The 18,845-nt window shown below is 40.1% G+C and overlaps 1 protein-coding gene across 5 annotated transcripts in view; it reads right to left on the bottom strand.

Moving 5' to 3' along the window:
- NRP1 (neuropilin 1) overlaps positions 1-18,845 on the bottom strand; it is a 158,887-nt gene that overhangs the window by 40,009 nt on the left and 100,033 nt on the right. For all 5 annotated transcript variants that reach the window (XM_054435470.2, XM_063669760.1, XM_063669759.1 and 2 more), the window contains 2 exons: positions 9,451-9,606; positions 5,057-5,201 (listed from right to left, as the gene is read on the bottom strand). In XM_054435470.2, coding sequence (XP_054291445.1) covers positions 5,057-5,201; positions 9,451-9,606 — 301 coding nt within the window. The remainder of the gene's footprint in view (positions 1-5,056; positions 5,202-9,450; positions 9,607-18,845) is intronic.

Here is an 18,845-nt window from a genome sequence, read left to right on the forward strand (position 1 = left end):
ACTGGGCTCAAGAGATCTTACCACTTTGGCCTCCCAAAGTGCTGGGGTCACAGGCTTGAGCCACCATACCCAGCCCTCAAATGCTGATGAGCACATTTAGTTGTTTGGAATGCTGCTTTCTGCCTCCCCAGATTTTAACTTCTTTGAGGACATGAACTAAGTCATATTTTTCTGTTTTCTATGACTCTTTATGTCCTGTTTTATACATAGTATTTGCTCAACAAATATTTGTTGAATGAATCAACTTAATACAATAAAAGGCAGCTGTCATTTTCTCAAGTGCGCTTTCCTGTAACTTAACCACAGTATTTGCTCCAGGCTGGGATCTGGAAACCAAGAATATACTCAGTCGGGATTAAAAAAAGATTTACAAAAACAATTTTACTAAGGGACTATGAAACTATAGTGTTAAAAATAGAGTGCCATTTTTTGGCCACGGTGTTCATACCTGCCTGCTTCCAAACAAGCTTTTAGAAAGGCAATGTTTAGCTGGTAATGGGGACCAGATGTTACCATTTGGAGGAAAACATAATTAACTTGAATACTGTAAGGGAAGCAGATCCGTCACCAGATTAATGCCCTTTTTCTAATGCAGACTCAGCTGGGGCATAGTTTCTGTATTCACAGACTTAGTGATGCCCTGTCCCCATTTAGCCAACATATCCATGGTGCAAAGTGAGACTTATTCCTTCCATATAGCTGCCTCATTACAAAAAAAAAAAATGAAGAGGCAACTTCATTTACCTTTGACTGAAAACTATGTGACTCACTTTTAACAATAATTTGCAGAAAAATTACATTAACAATTAATTCAAGGTTTGAATGAGATGCTAGTGTTTAACTCTGTCCCTTCATAGCAGGCTGGTACAGGTCAGCCTGGTACAGGTCAAACCCTTCGGAAATAGTGTTGCCAGATTTAGCAAACAAACAACAAAACAAGAAACAAGATGCCCAGTGAAATTAGAGTTCAGAGAAATAATGAATAATTTTTTGGTATACGTATGTCTCAAATATTGCATGGGACATACTTATTCTGAAAAATTATGTCTTGTTTGTCTGCATCAAATTTAACTGGACATTTTGTATTTCACTTGGCAACCTTGTTTGGAAAGCTTAAGACCACTTCAGGATGGAAGGGAGAAATGAGTTTTGTAATGGAGGATTGAGGTGGTTATTTTCAGTGATATTATTTTACAGTACATCTCTGTACTCAGCTTTAATGGAAAAACTGAGGTATACCAGTAAATCAAATATCCAGTTAACCAGTTTCCAAAGAATGAGAAAGTAATAACTGCATTCGATGGGAGACCCTGAATGAGCATAATTTAATCTTTCCTTAATGACTCAGAAAGTACCTCTGGATATTATGGTGTCTGAGATCATCATTGTGAATTCTGATTGACTTAGGAGCACATGAATATGTGTTGAAGCACTGGGTAACAGACTCTGGTTAATAACAGAAGATAGCAGAGTTCAGAGTGTGTTAATCAGCCATCGTCCAATGTGATTTCCATCTCTGCCAAAATGATGAAGCCTACTTTGCCAAAATGATGAAGCCTACTTTGTCAAAATAATGAAAATGCCCTTCATCAATAACCTATAAAGCAGAATGGTTTGTTCCAATCTTATTTTCTTTATATCTCTATATGGTGACAAACTCTGAATTTTCCAGGATTACTATATTTCTTTTCTCTTTTTTTTTTGAGATGGAGTCTTGCTCTGTTGCCCAGGCTGGAGTGCAGTGGCCAGTGGCACAATCTCAGCTCACTGCAAGCTCCGCCTCCTGGGTTCACGCCATTCTCCCACCTCAGCCTCCCGAGTAGCTGGGACTATAAGTGCATGCCACCACACCTGGCTAATTTTTTGTATTTTTAGTAGAGATGGGGTTTCACTGTATTAGCCAGGATGGTCTCGATCTCCTGACCTCGTGATCCGCCCACCTCGGCCTCCCAAAGTGCTGGGATTACAGGCGTGAGCCACCGCACCCAGACCAGGATTACTATATTTCTAAAAAATAATTTCTGAATCAAAAAATTAGGGTAAAACTTGGGGCTCTAGTGGCTTTGGAAGCCAAGTAATGTGTTCAAGCAGTAACTTTTAGTTAGGTAGGCTTAAACAAAATCCAGATTGAATTATGAGTACTCAACAGGGTGAAAATTTGAGGTCCAGCCACTTGTTTCTCAGAAGGTGTGGATAGAACTGCACTTCTTTGATTCAAAAGTAACCACCAAGCATTTGTTATGTTCCAGGCATACAGGATACAACAGAAAATGAGGCAAACAGGTCCCCTGCTCTCCTGGACCATCTAGTCCAGCAGGGATACTGTAGTCCTTCTTTCATTAATCTCCACTCAAGGGGACCGTAGCCTCAAGAAAATGAAAATTATCTGCTTCTGGTAATCAAGAAGAAAAACTTGAAATTACTGTCTTATTAGAGGCTCTTCTTGCTGGGGCATATGCTAGGTTCAATATATTGAGTGCCATGTACTATTTTAGTCTAATGGGTACCATTTAGTGAGCACTTACTTTAAGCCAGGGGTGTTCCAAATTTTCTTTCATTTACTCCCCATTATAGTTGCATTAAGGTGAACCTCACAGACCAGAAAGCGGAGATCAGAGTGAGTCTCAATGTCTTACTCATGGTCGGTCATGCATACACTAAGTGGACAGTCCACAGTCAAGCCTGGATATGTCTGCCTACCTTCTGTCCATGTGACTATCGTAAGGTGTTAGCCTCTCCAAAAATCTGCTTGTGGCAATTATTTGGAGACTAGAGCCATTTTACTAGAGAGAAAATATTTAAAAGTATAGTGGAGACCATGATTAAGAGACTAGCACTAGGAACTGAAAGGAAGCACCTTATTTGAAAAATAGCTACTTAATTATGTATGAAAATATTAGGATATGCTATTTTAGACATCTAAGTTTACATAACTAGATCATTTAACTATTTTTAAAAATTGAACAAATTATTTACCTTCTTTGCTCACATTCCTAGCATCACCTCTCAGGGAAATCCTTGTGAAAATTAAAAAGGACAGTTTAGGTATTAAAAAAATTGTATTCAACTAAAAGGATGTGACATAAATCTCTAACAGCCTGGAAATTCAGAATTTTTACTAACATGTTTGGAGTCTTTATGAAGTTTACCTCCTTTTTTTAAATACAATGACATGAGATAAGGTTGAAGAAATGGGCCAGAAATTTCCACCCAAACCACAAATGGCCTTGTTTCTACAAATTTATGAATAACAGCACAAATTTGTAATGCTCTGAAAATGACCTAGAACTTTCTGTCATCTAACTGCTAATCAAAAATAAAGCCAAGTTTATATCTAACTTTTCAATGTCCTTTCTTCTTTCAAACCCCTCTCCACCCAATTCCTGCCTCTAAGGCCTTGAACTTTCTAAATCTTAGGTCCTAAAATAATAAACAGGTCTGTCTGTGGGATGGAAATAAATAAATTTTTCATTAAAAAATCAGATGTTGGTTTTTACTTTCCAAGCTGAACTCTACTATAAACAAGTGTAGTTTTTCCTGTTCATTAGCTCTTCTCAAAATTGCTTGTAATTTCATGGAACGTTGCCAAAGTGATTTTTTTCCTTCCAAAGTCAGTATTATTCTCCTCTAAAAATAATTAAACTAAACAGGATAAACAGAAAAATGGAATAAAAAATTAAATACCCTAAATACATATATAACATAATATTAAAAGGTAGTTCAAAGACTTTTAGATATTGCTTGCTTTTAATTACTTTTTAGTGAGCGGGTCAACTGATTCTGTCTTTGAACTTTCAAGCTTACTATGAAGATCACATTGTACTGGTTTTTTGTTGGTGGTGGTTGTTGCAATGAAAGTTTGGCAATGTATTTACTAAGATGGAAAGGAATTCTAATATGACTGCAGAATATACTGCAGAATATAACATAGTCATGCAAGAAAATAAATGGACAGGCTGGGCAAGGTGGCTCACGCCTGTAATCCCAGCACTTTGGGGAGGCTGAGGCGCACGTATCACCTGAGGTCAGGAGTTCAAGACCAGCCTGGCCAACATGGTGAAAACCTATCTCTATTAAAAATACAAAAATTAGCCAGGTGTGGTGGTGCGCTCCTGTAGTAGTACCAGCTACTCAGGAGGCTGAAGCAGGAGAATTGCTGGAACCTGGGAGGTGGAGGTTGCCATGAGCTAAGACCATGTCACTTCACTCCAACCTGGGTGACAGAGCAAGACTCGGTCTCAAAAAAAAAAAAAAAAGAAAGAAAAACAAATAAAAAGATAAAGCTGGCCAGGGGCAGTAGCTCACACCTGTAATACCAGCACTTTGGGAGACCGAGGTGGGAGGATAGCTTGAGCCCAGGAGTTTGAGACCAGCCCAAGCAACACAGGGGTTACAATTAGTTGTCTACACTGGTGCCCTCATGTTGTCCCACATGTATTCAAGAGGCTGAAGTAGGAGGATCACTTGAACCTGGAAGGTTGAGGGTGCAGTGAGCTATGATCATGCCACTGCACTGCAGCCTGAGTGACAGAGCAAGACCCTGTCTCAAAGTAAAGAAACAAAGAAATAAATAAAACTGCTGGAGAATCTTTCATGCAACAGTTACTTATTGTAAATCTACTAAGTAGTAGTCAGTATCCAGGAAGCAGAGATGAAAGGCATGATGCTTGCCTTCGTGGAGCTTACAGTCTAGTGGAAAAGGTACCAGTAAACAAGCACCTACCACATGCCAGGCTGTGCTACGTGCTTTATATCCATTATCTATTAATAATGCATCATCACAACTAGGCTGTATGGCATAAATTATTATGACTATTTCCCAGGTGAGATAACTAAGGCTTTAAAAGGTAAGTATATTGACCAAAAAAATCTGCTAGTGAGTAGTAAGGCAGGATTTGTGCTCGGATTTGTCTAAATCCAAAGTAGATGCTTTTAATTATCAAATAAAAATGATTGCATTTACAAACTTATTCACCCTGTATTTAAAGGTTTGCATAAATCAAAACAAGACAATCTTCGACTTAGAAGATTCAGTCTTCAATCTTCCACAGCTTACCTGTTATCTTGCAACCATATACTTCAAATCTCATAGATATGCCAGTTTCCCAAGTTGCAGGCTTGAGTCGGACAAATCGAGTTATCAGTGGTTTGGGGAATACTGCAACCACAACATCTGTGGGGTTGGTGTTTCCCTGAAAGAGCTGTATGGGGAAAAAAAGTGCCTTTCTTTAGCAGAGGTTTTGGATTTAAATCCAAAAATGTGTTCTCAAAAATGGTTGTAAAAATTATTTACAATTTCAGCATTGTCGATCAAGGATGAGATGGCGTTAATAACATGCCATGTTAATTTTTTCAATTAGCAATCAGAATGACGTCTAATATAGAATACTGTCCTAATCATCGATTCAATTTTCTGAGAGGCTAGAGTCTTTAAAAGCACTATTATATGGATAATATTGATTAAATAATGCATGCTATTATCTAAAAAGTGTGAAACTATTAACTTTACCAGAGGACCAAAATAATACTGTAGACGTGTCATGGGAACTCTCACTGTTTGACTTTCCCAAGAATCCCCAGAAGGGATGCTTTTTAAGTAAAGTATAGGGCCTGGCTTTTTGAAATTCTAGGTTGTGTTTGCAGCTACAGTACTAGGTCAAATAGCGTTCTCCCCTTTGACTTCATTCCTTGATGGAAGATCTTGTCCCTCACACTAACGTGTGACTTTAATTCTTTTTTGATTATTGGTAAAATTATGTTTTAGTGGTCAAAGTCAAAACTGAGTTATAAATTATTTTTAACTAAAAATCAGCTTTTCCAGGGCTTGTGCTTCAAGATTTATTTATTTATTTATTTATTTATTTATTCATTTATTTATTTAAGATGGAGTCTCGCTCTGTCAGCCAGGCTGGAGTGCAGTGGTGCGATCTCAGCTCACTGTGGCCTCCGCCTCCCGGGTTCAAGCAATTCTCCTGCCTCAGCCTCCTGAGTAGCTGGGATTACAGGTGCCCACCGCCACGCCCAGCTAATTTTTATATTTTTAGTAGAGATGGGGTTTCACCATTTTGGTTGGTCAGGCTGGTGTTGAATTCCTTACTTCAAGTCATCTGCCTGCCTCCGTCTCCCAAAGTGCTGGGATTCTGCTTCTAGTTTTAAATGGAGTCATTTTATTCTAAGAAAGATGAGGCATGTGACTGCAAATGTAATGCATGCCAGGCACAAATGGATGTTTCCCACAAGGACTCGTGGGGGCCACTCTGCCTGGGCAGGGCGCTGCAGCAGCATTCTCCAGTAAGATTTCTGAGGACTAGAGAGTTTACCTTCACAGAATACTCTGCCTCCCCTTTCCTGGATTTTACTTCTGCTTTGGGTTGGGAATAGCCCGTGGGACGGTGACATTTCTCAGTTCCGTGCCTCGTGCATTCAGTACTATGCTTCTCAGCACAGCTGGGTCAGACACCTCCTTTTAGGCTGCATAATTGGAGCATCACGGGGCTCACTCGAGGCATGCAGCTTCCTTCCTACCTTTCCAGGTGAGGACATGAAGGAGGTCTATGGTTTCTCAAGTCCTGCACTTCCACCTGGGAGAAAGTGCTTGTGAAAGTCTGGCTTGTGTTTTTACTTTACTGAATTTAAGTGGCCTGCACAACTAAAGGTGGTCAAATGCTTTACAGAGTTGGTTGTGGCTGGGTGTGGTGGCTCATGCCAGTAATTCCAGAACTTTAGGAGGCCGAGGCAGGAGGATTGCTTGAGGCCAGGAGTTTGAGACCAGCCTGGGCAACATAGTGAGACTCCATCTCTCCAAAAAAAAAAATATTAGCCAGGCATGGTGGTGGTGCATGCCTGTGGTCCCAGCTACTTGGGAGATTTAGCTGGGAGGATGGCTTGAGCTCAGGAATTTAAGGCTGCAGTGAGTTATGACTGCACCACTGCACTCCAGCATGGGTGACAGAGCAAGACCCAGTCTCTATTTTTGTTTAACTAAGTCAGTTTTTAGTTTGATCTCTCTCTCGAGACTATCTGATATCCTAATTTATCCCAGCCTGTGATGGCCTTTTGATTTCTGCCCTAAATCAGCATCTCTCCCTGGAAATCAATCTGTGTGGGAGCATTTTTGTGTGACAAAGAGTAACGGGTAGCTGCCAGGGAAAGAGGGCCCCCAGTGATGGTGCTCTCTTTATGGGGGCAATGAGTCCTTGTCCGAGGGAGACCAGAAGTCTGGCAGGAGAGCTGTGTGCCCTGGTGCAGGCAGAGGGGAGGTGATTTTACTCCCACTGAGGGAGTTTTCTGTTTGCTGAAAATCATGTTTTATACACATTCTCTCCAACATGAAGAGGGTTGCTGGAGTTGTTGGTGGTCGAAAGCTGCACTCCTGGAGCAAAGTGGGAATGAGGGTAGGTGGGAGTGGATGAAAGCCCCTAAAGTACAGAGAAAGGTGGGGTGGGCAACAGTCATGAGGCTCTAGGTGGATGTTCTGATTTCATTAGATTCAGCTAAAGTGCTCAGAACAGATGCCAAGCTCTCGGCCGACTCCTTCCTTATTCCTTCTGCCTCTCCCTCTGAAGCCCTTCTGTGTGCCGGGGGTTCCCAGGGCAAGCTGCATGCACTGTCAAACACCCCTGGAATCTGTGAGTGCTCTCCGACAGCCCCCCTCTTCTGGGCCATGCAAACAACCAGTGGACAACAGTTGAAGAAAACATGTTGGTAAAATAGCCCATATGGGTTTTTTTTTCCTTAACAAAAAATGATCACCTTGCTATTTCCTTTCATCCTTCTTATCTGCATTCATTCCAGTATAAAGATAGTGAAATACCAATTAAGTTTATCACTTAACATTATTTTAGACTTTTCACCTCATAGTTCTATTTTGTTCTTTTTTTTTTTCTTCAACCTTTAAGTTTCAGGGTACCTGTGCAGGATGTACAGGTTTGTTACACAGGTAACTGTGTGCCAAGGTGGTTTACTGCACAGATCATCCCATCACCTTGGTATTAAGCCCAGCATCCATTAGCTATTTTTCCTGATGCTCTCCGTCCTCCCACATACCCCGCCAATGACGGGTCCCAGTGTGTGTTGTTCCCTGCAATGCATCCATGTGTTCTCATCATTCAGCTCCCACTTATAAGTAAGAACATGCGTTGTTTGGTTTTCTGCTCCTGAAGTAGTGCTTATTTTAAAAAGAAACGGCCTGACAGTCTAAGGTCAGCTCTCCCGGCTCTCTCTGGGTTCTTTGGCTGGTAGGTGCATCATTAGAGTTAGTGATTTTTTTATTTCCTTGAACCTAAAGTATGTCTTCAGAAATTTATTCCCAAACAAGAATCAGTCATGAAACTTGGGGTCAAAATTTACTCGCTTCATCTCCATAAGCGTTGACTAGGAAGGTTCTCGTACCCCAGACAAACTGGTTCCATGTCCTCCAGGACTAGACAATGGCCTTGAACTTGCCTGCCCATAGCATTTTCCTCCTACAGAACAGCTGTCTATCTGTAGCTGCTTCCATCTTGCCTGCCCTGTCTGAGAGTGGGGGTTTCACTGCTAATCAAAGGGAATTAATAGGTTTTCTCACTTCACACCCAGGAGGCTTTTCTCAGTTCCAGATCCACAAGGAGAAAATCAAGTACATGAATGCTCAAAAGAGAGACAAGGACAGGTTAATTGGCCTCTTCCCAAGCCCATCATTGCAAGCTACCTGGATCTTTGCTCCTATCCTCATCAATTTCCTGTGTTTTGCTCAGCCTCCAGGGCAAGCTTTTAATTTCTGGGAGATGGTGAGTATGAATTCTCCGAAATCTTTTGATTAGAAAATCAGAGGAAGTGTAACTTGAAATAAACAGGCAGGCTGAGAAAAACATCTCAGTTCCAAATGAGCTAGGGCAGAGTGCCCAGGGACACGGTATGGTCTGTGCTGCCTCCTTGGTTGAAAGCGGTACGGAGGTAGTGTGTTATTTGTGTGATCTGAGGGAACACAATGAAATACCTTTGGTTCCATGCGTTCTCAAATGCACTTGTAAATTAGTGTGTGAGCCACAGTAGATAGATGAAAAGATGTTTTCTAAAACTAGCCGATTACAGAGAGAAAGAATCTGTGAAAGGATGAAGAAATCGAGGGGGGAGAAAACAACAAAACCCCAAATTCCTAAGGTTCTAAGAGGACAGTGTTTATCCCACGCAGAATCTGTGTCCCCATGGGAGGCTTACAGCAATTCTTGAGTCTGACACTTAATTTGGCCTGTATTGACTTTTCTTGGAAACATTCATATAATTTCCTCCCGGATTCTGGATCTGGGAACGTGAGACCCCTTGGTCAGATTTAAACCTCTAATTGCACTTTTCATTTCAAATCAATTCAAAAATAAACCAGGCCAGACAGAAAGCTACCAAATAAACAAGTAAAAATTGATCATCCATTTAAAAGACCAAATTGGTTGCCACGGTGGCAGCCTAACTTACAACAGGTTTGTTTCCTTCTTTTATGGTGATCCAGTCTTCCCCGTTGGAGCTAACGTCGATCTTGTAAGTCTTGACATAATATTTCTTCTTGGTTTCTTTTGAAATGGCGCCCTGTGTCCCGACAGCCGTGACGAAGCGCAGAAGGCCCAAGTCTACCTGCAAGACAAGTACAAGCGTGGTCAGTGCACCATTCCTGCAGCACAGTAACCCAAAGCATCTTTTCCGGTGGGCTCCACGTGATAAGAAACATCTACAACATATTCTCTCTGAAGCCTGCTATCTGGTCTTTACCAGTACGTTATCTTAACCCAGACATTCCTAAGTCTTTAGACAGTAACTTAACTCTTTCAACCAACTGCCAATGAGAAAATCTTTGAATCCACCTATGACTTGGGAGTCCCTGTTTTCAGATGTCCCACCTTTCTGGACCAAACCAATGTACATCTTCTATATATCTGATTGATGTCTCATGTCTCCCTAAAATATATAAAACCAGGCTGTACCCAGACCACCTTGGGTTCATGTCCTCAGGACCTCCTGAGGTTCTGTGTCACAAGCCACTGCTCACTCATATTTGTCTCAGAATAAATCTTTTCAAATATTTTATAGAGTTTGACTCTTTTTGTCAACAAAAGACAGCATGGCCCTAAGTTGGTTCCCATTGTTAGGAAGGCCAGGAAAAGACCTTTCTCACTGTTGCAACCAGGATTGCTTGATCCCTGGTGCAAAAGAGAAAACTGGATTCAATATCATGTCATTACATTTTCTAAGAGACTAAACATACTTCCCAAACTGCACATTCATATATGTCATCTTGCAAAGAGAAAATCAAGACAAACAAGATAAACTCACACAATGGATAATGGAGAGGCCTGGACTTGAATTCCTGTCTAACATAATCCTGTTTCCCCTCTGTCTTTGGCATCCTACCTCCTTCCACATTAAATGCAGACTGAAATGATACTGACTTGAAAGCTCTAAGGGTGTTGTGGTTTGGGAGAGGGGCCGTAGATTTATAACTTGGGACGGAGTAAAGAGGAAGAGGGTAAAGATTTCTGTTTCAGCTTTAGATTTCTTCCCTCCCCACATCTTCCTGCGGCCTCTCTTCTTGCAGCTCAGCTTGAGAGGCAGGTGGATTCCAAGTCATCGTGTGGGGCAGACTCATGTCTCTAGGAAAAAACTGCTTGGGCTTGCAACCTTCTCCTGGTAAGTTTCCAGTGGAAAAGCTCCTCAACACGACAGCCTTGCCTTCGTCTCTCACTAGCCTGTCTCATATCCTGAGGGGTGGGGCTCTTGGAAGGCATCAGAGTAGTGATGACCAGAAGGTGACTGAAACCTCGAGGGTCTGTGATTTCATCCTGGGGCCCTGTGATGTGAGTGGGAAGGAACGGATTTAAGCAGCAAGCACTCCACGTTCTAGTCCAGACTCTGCCATCATCTTTAGGCTTCTGGGCCCTCATTTGTAAAATGAAGGAGTGGGATTAGATAACTCGGAAGACTCTTTTCCACTCTGACTTCCTATAATTCCTTATTTCATATGTGTTAGATGTTTCCAGTAGAATAGGTTTTTCTTTTCTTTAACTCTCCTTATTACCAGCATTAATAACTAAGAATAATCTTGAAAGAAAACTCATTACTACTTTGTATATAATAGTGATATTTTCAATTTATTTTAATACATTTGATTATTCCTATAAAATTATTTGCTCCATCAATTGTATGCCCAGCTTTATACATAAGCTTAAAAAAAAGCCCACAAATATATGGCAAATATTTTTTTAAAGGACAGAGAAAATAGTTACACATTACAACTACTAGCATTGACAAGCCCAGCATAGTGGCACATGCCTGTAATCCCAGCTACTCGGGAGGCTGCGGCAGTAGAATCTCCTGAACCCGGGAGGCAGAGGTTGCAGTGAGCTGAGATCTCGCCACTGCACTCCAGCCTGGGTGACAGAGAGAAACTCTGACTCAAAAAATAAAATAAAAATAAAATAAAACAAAACAAATAAAAAAACCCAACCCCTCTCCCAACTTCTGAATTTTGCTTTCTAGTTGCCATATTACAACTCAGTTTTCAGAATATAATATTTCATTTAATTCTCCAGTGCCCATGGGCCACGATCACTTAAAGAATTTCCATTTTATGCACAGCCTGCCTCATGCAGGCATATTGTCTTTCATGAATTGCTTTTTTCCTGAAGGTGCTTGGAGTAGTTAAGTCAACATGTTGTCTACATCCAGGAAAAACAGCACATAGTAGCCAATTTGAAGTTATAGAAAGTAGCAGTAGTAGATTTCATCTGGAAAGGATGGGGCTATCATTCAATGCAAAATAATCTTTACTTCATTTCCCTAGTTTTAAAGATATAAACTCTAGGCTCTGTGTGCTTTCACCAGATTTAAGAGAAAAAGGAACAAGAATTTAATATTTTAGAATAATAACAATAGATTTTATAATTTTAATTTAACAATTGGACATTTTACCAACATATTCTTATTAAGTGCCTATACTTGTTTACCAAAATTTGCATTTGTTTTTCAAAAGTGAACCATGGTACTTTGATGAATGTTTTAAACTTCCTATCTCCCTCATGTACACATTTCAAAAAGGGGAGGTGATTGATGGTTGTCAGATTTAGCAAATAAAAGTACAAAACATCAGTTAAATTTGAATGTCAGGCAAAACCAAATTTTTTTTAGTATAAGTGTGTTCCATACAACATTTGGGCTGTAGTTACACTAACAACTGATTCATTGCTTACATAAAATTCAAATTTAAATGGATTTTCTATATTTATGTTATCTGACAACCCGAAATCTCACTATATTCCAGACAAATAGGTGATTTTAAGTTGCTGCAGAAACTCTCTGATTTCACAATGCTGCAATCTAAAAGTTAATGGGTACTCTAAAAATGGTTGCTCTGAACAGTTTTAACTGTTTTCAAATGCTCTCAGAACACTTAGTGCTTTTCTGGCTGTCCATTAAAGTCATGCCCAATGCCACAGCTACTTTCAAGCTGAAGGGTCCTTAAAATCTTGAAGTCCAAGGAAGCATGAAGCAGAGCTATTTAAATAAACTCTTCCTGTCAAACTTACAGATGGCTCTTTAGTGTGGAAATGATTAAATTCCCAAGAGTGTGTATTCAGCTTGGGCTGATTTGAAATAACCCTAGAACTTCATTCCCTGGTTGTCCTTTTCCTATTTTTTAAATTTTGGTTTTTGGAGGAAGATTTAATTACTAAGTAGGAAAGAAGTTAACTGGTGATCAAACAGAAGATTCCTAGGTATTAGGAACAGCTGACATCAGAGGAAGGAGCAATTGACTGGAATTAACTAGTATCCAACACAGGAAAACGTCCAAGGCCGAAGATACAAAGGCACCCAAAGCATATGCATGAATCACTCATTAAAAAAGAAAGATTTTTTTTTTTTTCTCAACAGCAATGAAATGCATTGGCAACCTCCTCTTGTAATTGCATAGTTTCCTGCTGTGCTTTAAAACTCTGCAGATTCTTTTATTTACCACACAGGGATACTTGAAATTTCATTTCATTTTTCTCCCTAAGATTATTGCCAGTGGGTTTAGTAAGGATGGATGACAAAGTGGTTAGGATTGGGGCTTGAACCACTGCAATTAAAACCGGATAGTACCCAGAACTCTAACAACATACAGCCTCTCCAGCACTGTGCAACCCTCACTGCTAAGACTAGGGAAGTTCTTTCCACAAGTCCTTTCTCTTAATGCCTTAGGGGAATTCTCTAATAAGGATCTTCTGCCCTCGACTCTCAAGTGCCTGAGAGAGTTTGAGGGGAGACAGATAAAGTCCTGCCTCACAAGCATCACTGCTCACATTGCTGGTGTCTGTGTCAGGAGACCTAGAAAGACTTCATGCCTTGGTGTTCATATCTGAAGAGTTCTGGAAGACACCACCCCCAAAATTTGCCACTTTGGCATGAAGATTATTTCGAGTTGAAGGCAATCGAGAATCAACAGATGCAAGAAGAATTCTATGCCCTTCCCTTCTCTGCCTGAAAGCAGGAGATATATTTCCTTTTGGGAAGGTGGCATAAATTTTCCCCCTCTACTCTACCAGGATGAAGACAGCAACATTTATCAGTGGAGACTGAGATAAAATTTGCATAAACACATCTTACTAAAATAACTCCTATTTTCCATTAGTTTCCCATATATGTGTGTGTGTGTGTGTGTGTGTGTATGTAACTCCTAGTCACTTTCCTACAACTTATCTGCCCTAGAAGCCCAAACCCTCTTTCTTTTCTCAAGTCACTTATCCACAACTTATCACCCATTGTTAAAATGGTGTATAAGCATCTGAATCTATTTCTTTGGTTTTTCATTTCTTTTCTGTAAGGCTTTTGTGCATGTAAAATTTAAAATATTAATGCCTTTTTTTCGTGTTAATCTGTCTTTTGTCAGTTTAATTTGCATGCCCCAGTTGCAACACCTAAAAGAGTAGATGAAAAGTTTTCTCCTTCCCTTACAAGCCTTTCTCACTGGTGTAGCTGTCTCTGCTAGTCATGACATTGGCTTCAATCTACCTTTTTAGCCTCTCCTGCTACACCTCTCTCTCTCCAACTGTACCACCCAGCCATATTATAATATTTGTTGCTTGTAACAGAATATAAGCCTTTTCTAGCTGCATGTCTTGACATACAAAGTTCCTTTGCCCTAAAACAACCTCTGTCTGTTTTTTGACTGGAAATGACTTTTTCCTCTTTTTGGCCTAGTAGGCTAAATCCCTTTATAGCTCATGTCCCCATCACTGAATTCATCATTCTGTTTTTGCTGTACATCCTTCTAGATTGTTGTGTGGATTTCCTTTGAAAAGCATCTATTTTTCCCTGCAGAAAAGTAATAAATGCCTACTGAAAATTCATAAAATGCAGTAAAGATGATAGAAGAAAATTAAGTCTCCCTAAGACCATCATTAGGAAATAATTACCAATCATAGCCTTGCAGATTATTTTCCCATGCAAAGTACATGTGAATATTTGTGTGCATGTTTTTACTTTGAAAAATAAGGTCATATTACCTCTATGCCTGATAACTGGCTTTATAATGGAGTTTTATAGATGTTCTAGTGCCACTACTATTTTTTCTGCATCATAATTTTTAGTGGCTGTGAATATTTAGGTATTGGATCTTACTCAACTGGATTGACGTTATCAGTGGGCATTTAATACTGCTTATCTGCTAAGTTCTATATTAAGTTGTTAGGATATAAAGAGCAGTAAGAGTGTACAAAACGCAAACCCATGATTACCGTACAGACAGGTATCATGCAGCATCAAGGAAAAGGTAAACAATTTAACAGAGAACTGGAGGTGGGGGGAGCTGATTTCTATGCTCAAGATGGCTATCGAGGGATAAACAGTAGGAGCTTGTGAGTGGATACAAAGGAAAAGACTGTTCCAGGGACAAGGAGGAGCAGGAATCACAGAGTTAAGCAGGAAGAAATAAATGAATGAAATCATGAACACTAAGCAACCTATTATGTCTCCCTCACCACTATTGACGTTATTTGTCAAAAAAAATGTATTGCTCTCTAAAGAATACGAGCTCTGGTTGTTTTGAAGTTGAAATGATCAGTAGTCATAAAATCCACTCCAAATCAAACACTACCCATCGTCTTGGTGGCTTAGCTTTTTGAAACATGCTAAGTTCTCATCAACGTCACGTGCTAATAGGCAAGACTGGCGACCCAAGACAAGCAGCTGGAAAGACAAAGACACAACCCAGAGTACTTCTACACAATGCCACCCCTCTATGTTTTGGAGGGTTCATCGTCCTAAACAATACTTCCTTTCTTTCCATAAAAATTCAGACACACAATAACCATAATTAAGTAACCTGCTTCCCTCAACCCAATCAGCTCCGCTCTAATCACCATTTTCTTATTTTGAAAGAATATCATTATTTCACAGCTGCTTTATTTTTAATTAGAAGATGGATGTGATTTCACATCTGAGTTGGATATACTTCTGTTTAGCATTAAGGGTGATGGTGAGGGGGTGTGATGACGGTCGTGGGCAGGGATGGAATGGAACATCAAATGCATTCACTGAAATTGTTGAATGTTTCCCTCTGTGTGTGACAAACATAAACATCTGGTATTTATTGATGGCGTGTAGACTATTTTACAGAAGTTTATCAAACTCCTTTTGAGTTTTAGTGGCCACTTTCTTTTTCTTTTCTTTCTTTCTTTTTTTTTTTTGAGACAGAGTCTCACTCTGTCCCCTGGCTAGAGTCCAATGGCGAGATCTCAGCTAACGGCAATTTCCACCTCCCGGGTTCAAGCGATTCTCCCGCCTCAGCTTTCAGAGTAGTTGGGATTGTAGGCCCCCACCATCACACCCAGCTAATTTTTGTATTTTTTTTTTAGTAGAGACGGGGTTTCATCATGTTGGCCAGGCTGGTCTTGAACTCCTGACCTCAAGTGATCCGCCTGCCTTGGCCTCCCAAAGTGCTGGGATTACAGGCACGAGCCACCGAGCCCAGCTGGTGGCCACTTTCTAAGTTACAATATGTAGCGCCATCGGCACTATAATGATTAGAAATGTGACCCAAAACAATACCCTGTTTCCAATATGGATATGAAATTCTAACACTGGTGGTGGAAAGTCTACCCACAACTTACTTTCACACTGTGCTCCACTCACAATTTGAAGACCTTGTTAGCAGATACAGAAGAGGAAACCCCAAGACTTTCCTTTTGGGTGGGGAAAAGTGTGTGAGTAGGAGAAAACAGTTTTCTTCACCACTTCTGGGGGTGAAGGGGCGATGTTGTAGCAGTTCCTGGGTGGTGAACCCCCACCTCCCCACGGCATTGGGTTCTACCATGCTCCCAACTTACTCTTTGTTGTAAGATATCTACAGGAACCATCCACATGCACCATATGGCCATGGTATTGTCTTAATAATGACAGGAAACACATTCCCCAGACAAAGAGAAGCAAGGAGAAGCACACATTTTACCAGGAATCACTTGAGGACAAAGCAGCATGTGCAGCAAATCATGTAGCAAATCTTTGCAAACCGCTGGTTAAACACCAGCATGCAGCCTTCCAGCCATGAAATGAATATCACTGCTTTCTATAATAATACATAACCAACCAATATTGGCAATGTCATAACGTGGAAAGACTCATTTCTAAAATGAAAATCTGTCTTACTCAATAAAATACTGCCCATTGAGCTAGCATTGGCAAGGGAGCGTTTACCAGCTTTTAACACTCCCAAGGCAGGTCAATACAAGGGCCTGAAAAAATAGAGGACAAAGAGCTGAGGTCTGATTAAAAACAGGAAAATATTTTTTGAGGGGGAGACTCGGATTTTCTTTGGGGCATCTCTGATGACTCAAAGAGCTGTTTAATTCATCACTTGACACTACAAGCTAAAGAAAATATTTTTAAGCAATTGTCTCATTTCCTTAGATAAAACACATGTTTTTTGACAGAGCCTGGGCCTGTGAACATCAATGCTATTCTAGGCTCTGTGGGCTTAACTCACAGTACCTGACCATTGTGCTCATTAACTTAGGATCCTGGACTTCTGACTTTTACGAATCTGAATGCAGTCGCTTTAGAGTTAGTGACATAGCTCCCTATCTCTTTCTGTGTTGTGTCCCCATGGTGGTATTACCTAGAAAAAATGCTGATGGATAAGGCTAAAATTGCCATTAATAACCAGAAATTCATGGTGCAACCTCTACGTGTTAGGCATTTTATGAAGGGTTAAATTTATATACAGTGTCTCTTTCAATTCTCACAACAATCATACAAGTGACATTTTATGGAAAAAGAAACAGAGGAACAAAGTGATATGTACCTTTCTCAGAGTCACATAACTTACCAGTGTTTGACCCAGGACTTATACCCCAGAGAAGACTGGTGGCCCATGTATGAGCTGCTACACCTATGCTATTCCCTAATTCATATTTTATAACCATAATGATTAGAAAGATAGTTTATAATTTCTCAGTAATAATAATTAAATCCAATAGCTTTTCTTTTTGGAGATTCATTATTTTATATAATTATAAGGAATATGAAATGATTTCTGATTGTGTTGACTATTAGTTTAAAGTTAGCACTGGCCACTGAAAAGCAAAACTTTGCAAATAATTTATTCATGCTGTCGAAAAACAAAATGGTAGCAGTGAAACATTTTGAGCAAAGGATAACAATTAAACACTTTAAAATTCGGGTAAAGAATAAAAATACCCAAGTAGAAGAACAGTGCAAGGCAGGAAAAAATCTCACGAATTTTCTTTTAGTCTTAATTGCCTGAATTAATGCCTTTTTCTATAGTTAAATTAAAGGAGAGCATTTTCCTGGGTGGAAACAAATAAAACCTTTGCTCATAGTAAAACAGTCCCAAGTGAATGAACAGATGAATTTTCCTACCAGAAGACTTGATCCAGCCAGTTAGAATAACATGAGATAAGGCTGCAACAGCACAGGGGCGGTGGAAGGGCTGGCTTCCCTGACTGCCGCTGTAGTCACGGCAAAAGAACAACAAGAAAATGAGTAAGAAAAATGAAGGCCCCACACAAGGGCTGACCTCCGTCTTTTTTGGCAGATGAAAGGAGATAGTGCTTACATGGGCTCTGTCACGTCTGGATTTATAGCACATTCTCCCACTCTCACGTGAATTCTTCTTTTTGCATAAATCAGGAGCAACTAATTAAAAAAGAAATATTTAATTCTGACATGTTCTTTGAACTGGAGTCCCATCTGGTTCTGTTTGAATAGTAAAATCTGCTGTAGTTGTTAAAACTGGCAAGTAGCATTGTCCAAAAGAAACAAAAGGGACTCGATGCAGCAGGTTAATACTCCAGCATTTCAGCTAGAGACTTTTCCAGAATCCAGCTACCCAAATCACTCCAATCTGGAAACCATAAAGATCAAATGTGAAGGTGAAGAATGCCATTTTCGGGTGGAGTCACTACCATTGCTCTACATTTTCTTAGTGTGATGGAAACAGCATCAGGCTCTGAAAGGCCTTTGTTTGAGAGCAATGCATGGAACTGTGGCAAGCCACCAGAAAACGCTCAGCTTATTTTATGAAACACATTTAAGACAAATACGAGAAGACAGTCTTCATGCATTGGACGCAAAACCTGAGGGCTTTTTTCCTCTTCCGTGTTATCTAGAGCAGATATAATTGTATTCACCAAAACCAGACAAATATTCCATTTACATTCCTCTCTTATTTGATAAAACCGTAAAAATCTGGACACCAGGACACACTACATTCTGATAACAAAGAAGGAGAAAATGAAATGGTGCTGGGGTATTTCTATACACTCTGAAATACAAGTAATCAACATCTAATGCAATTTGAAACTTAACGTAGGGTCAAAGAG

Source organism: Pongo pygmaeus, chromosome 8, assembly GCF_028885625.2.
Source record: "Pongo pygmaeus isolate AG05252 chromosome 8, NHGRI_mPonPyg2-v2.0_pri, whole genome shotgun sequence".
Classification (NCBI taxonomy): Eukaryota; Metazoa; Chordata; class Mammalia; order Primates; family Hominidae; genus Pongo; species Pongo pygmaeus.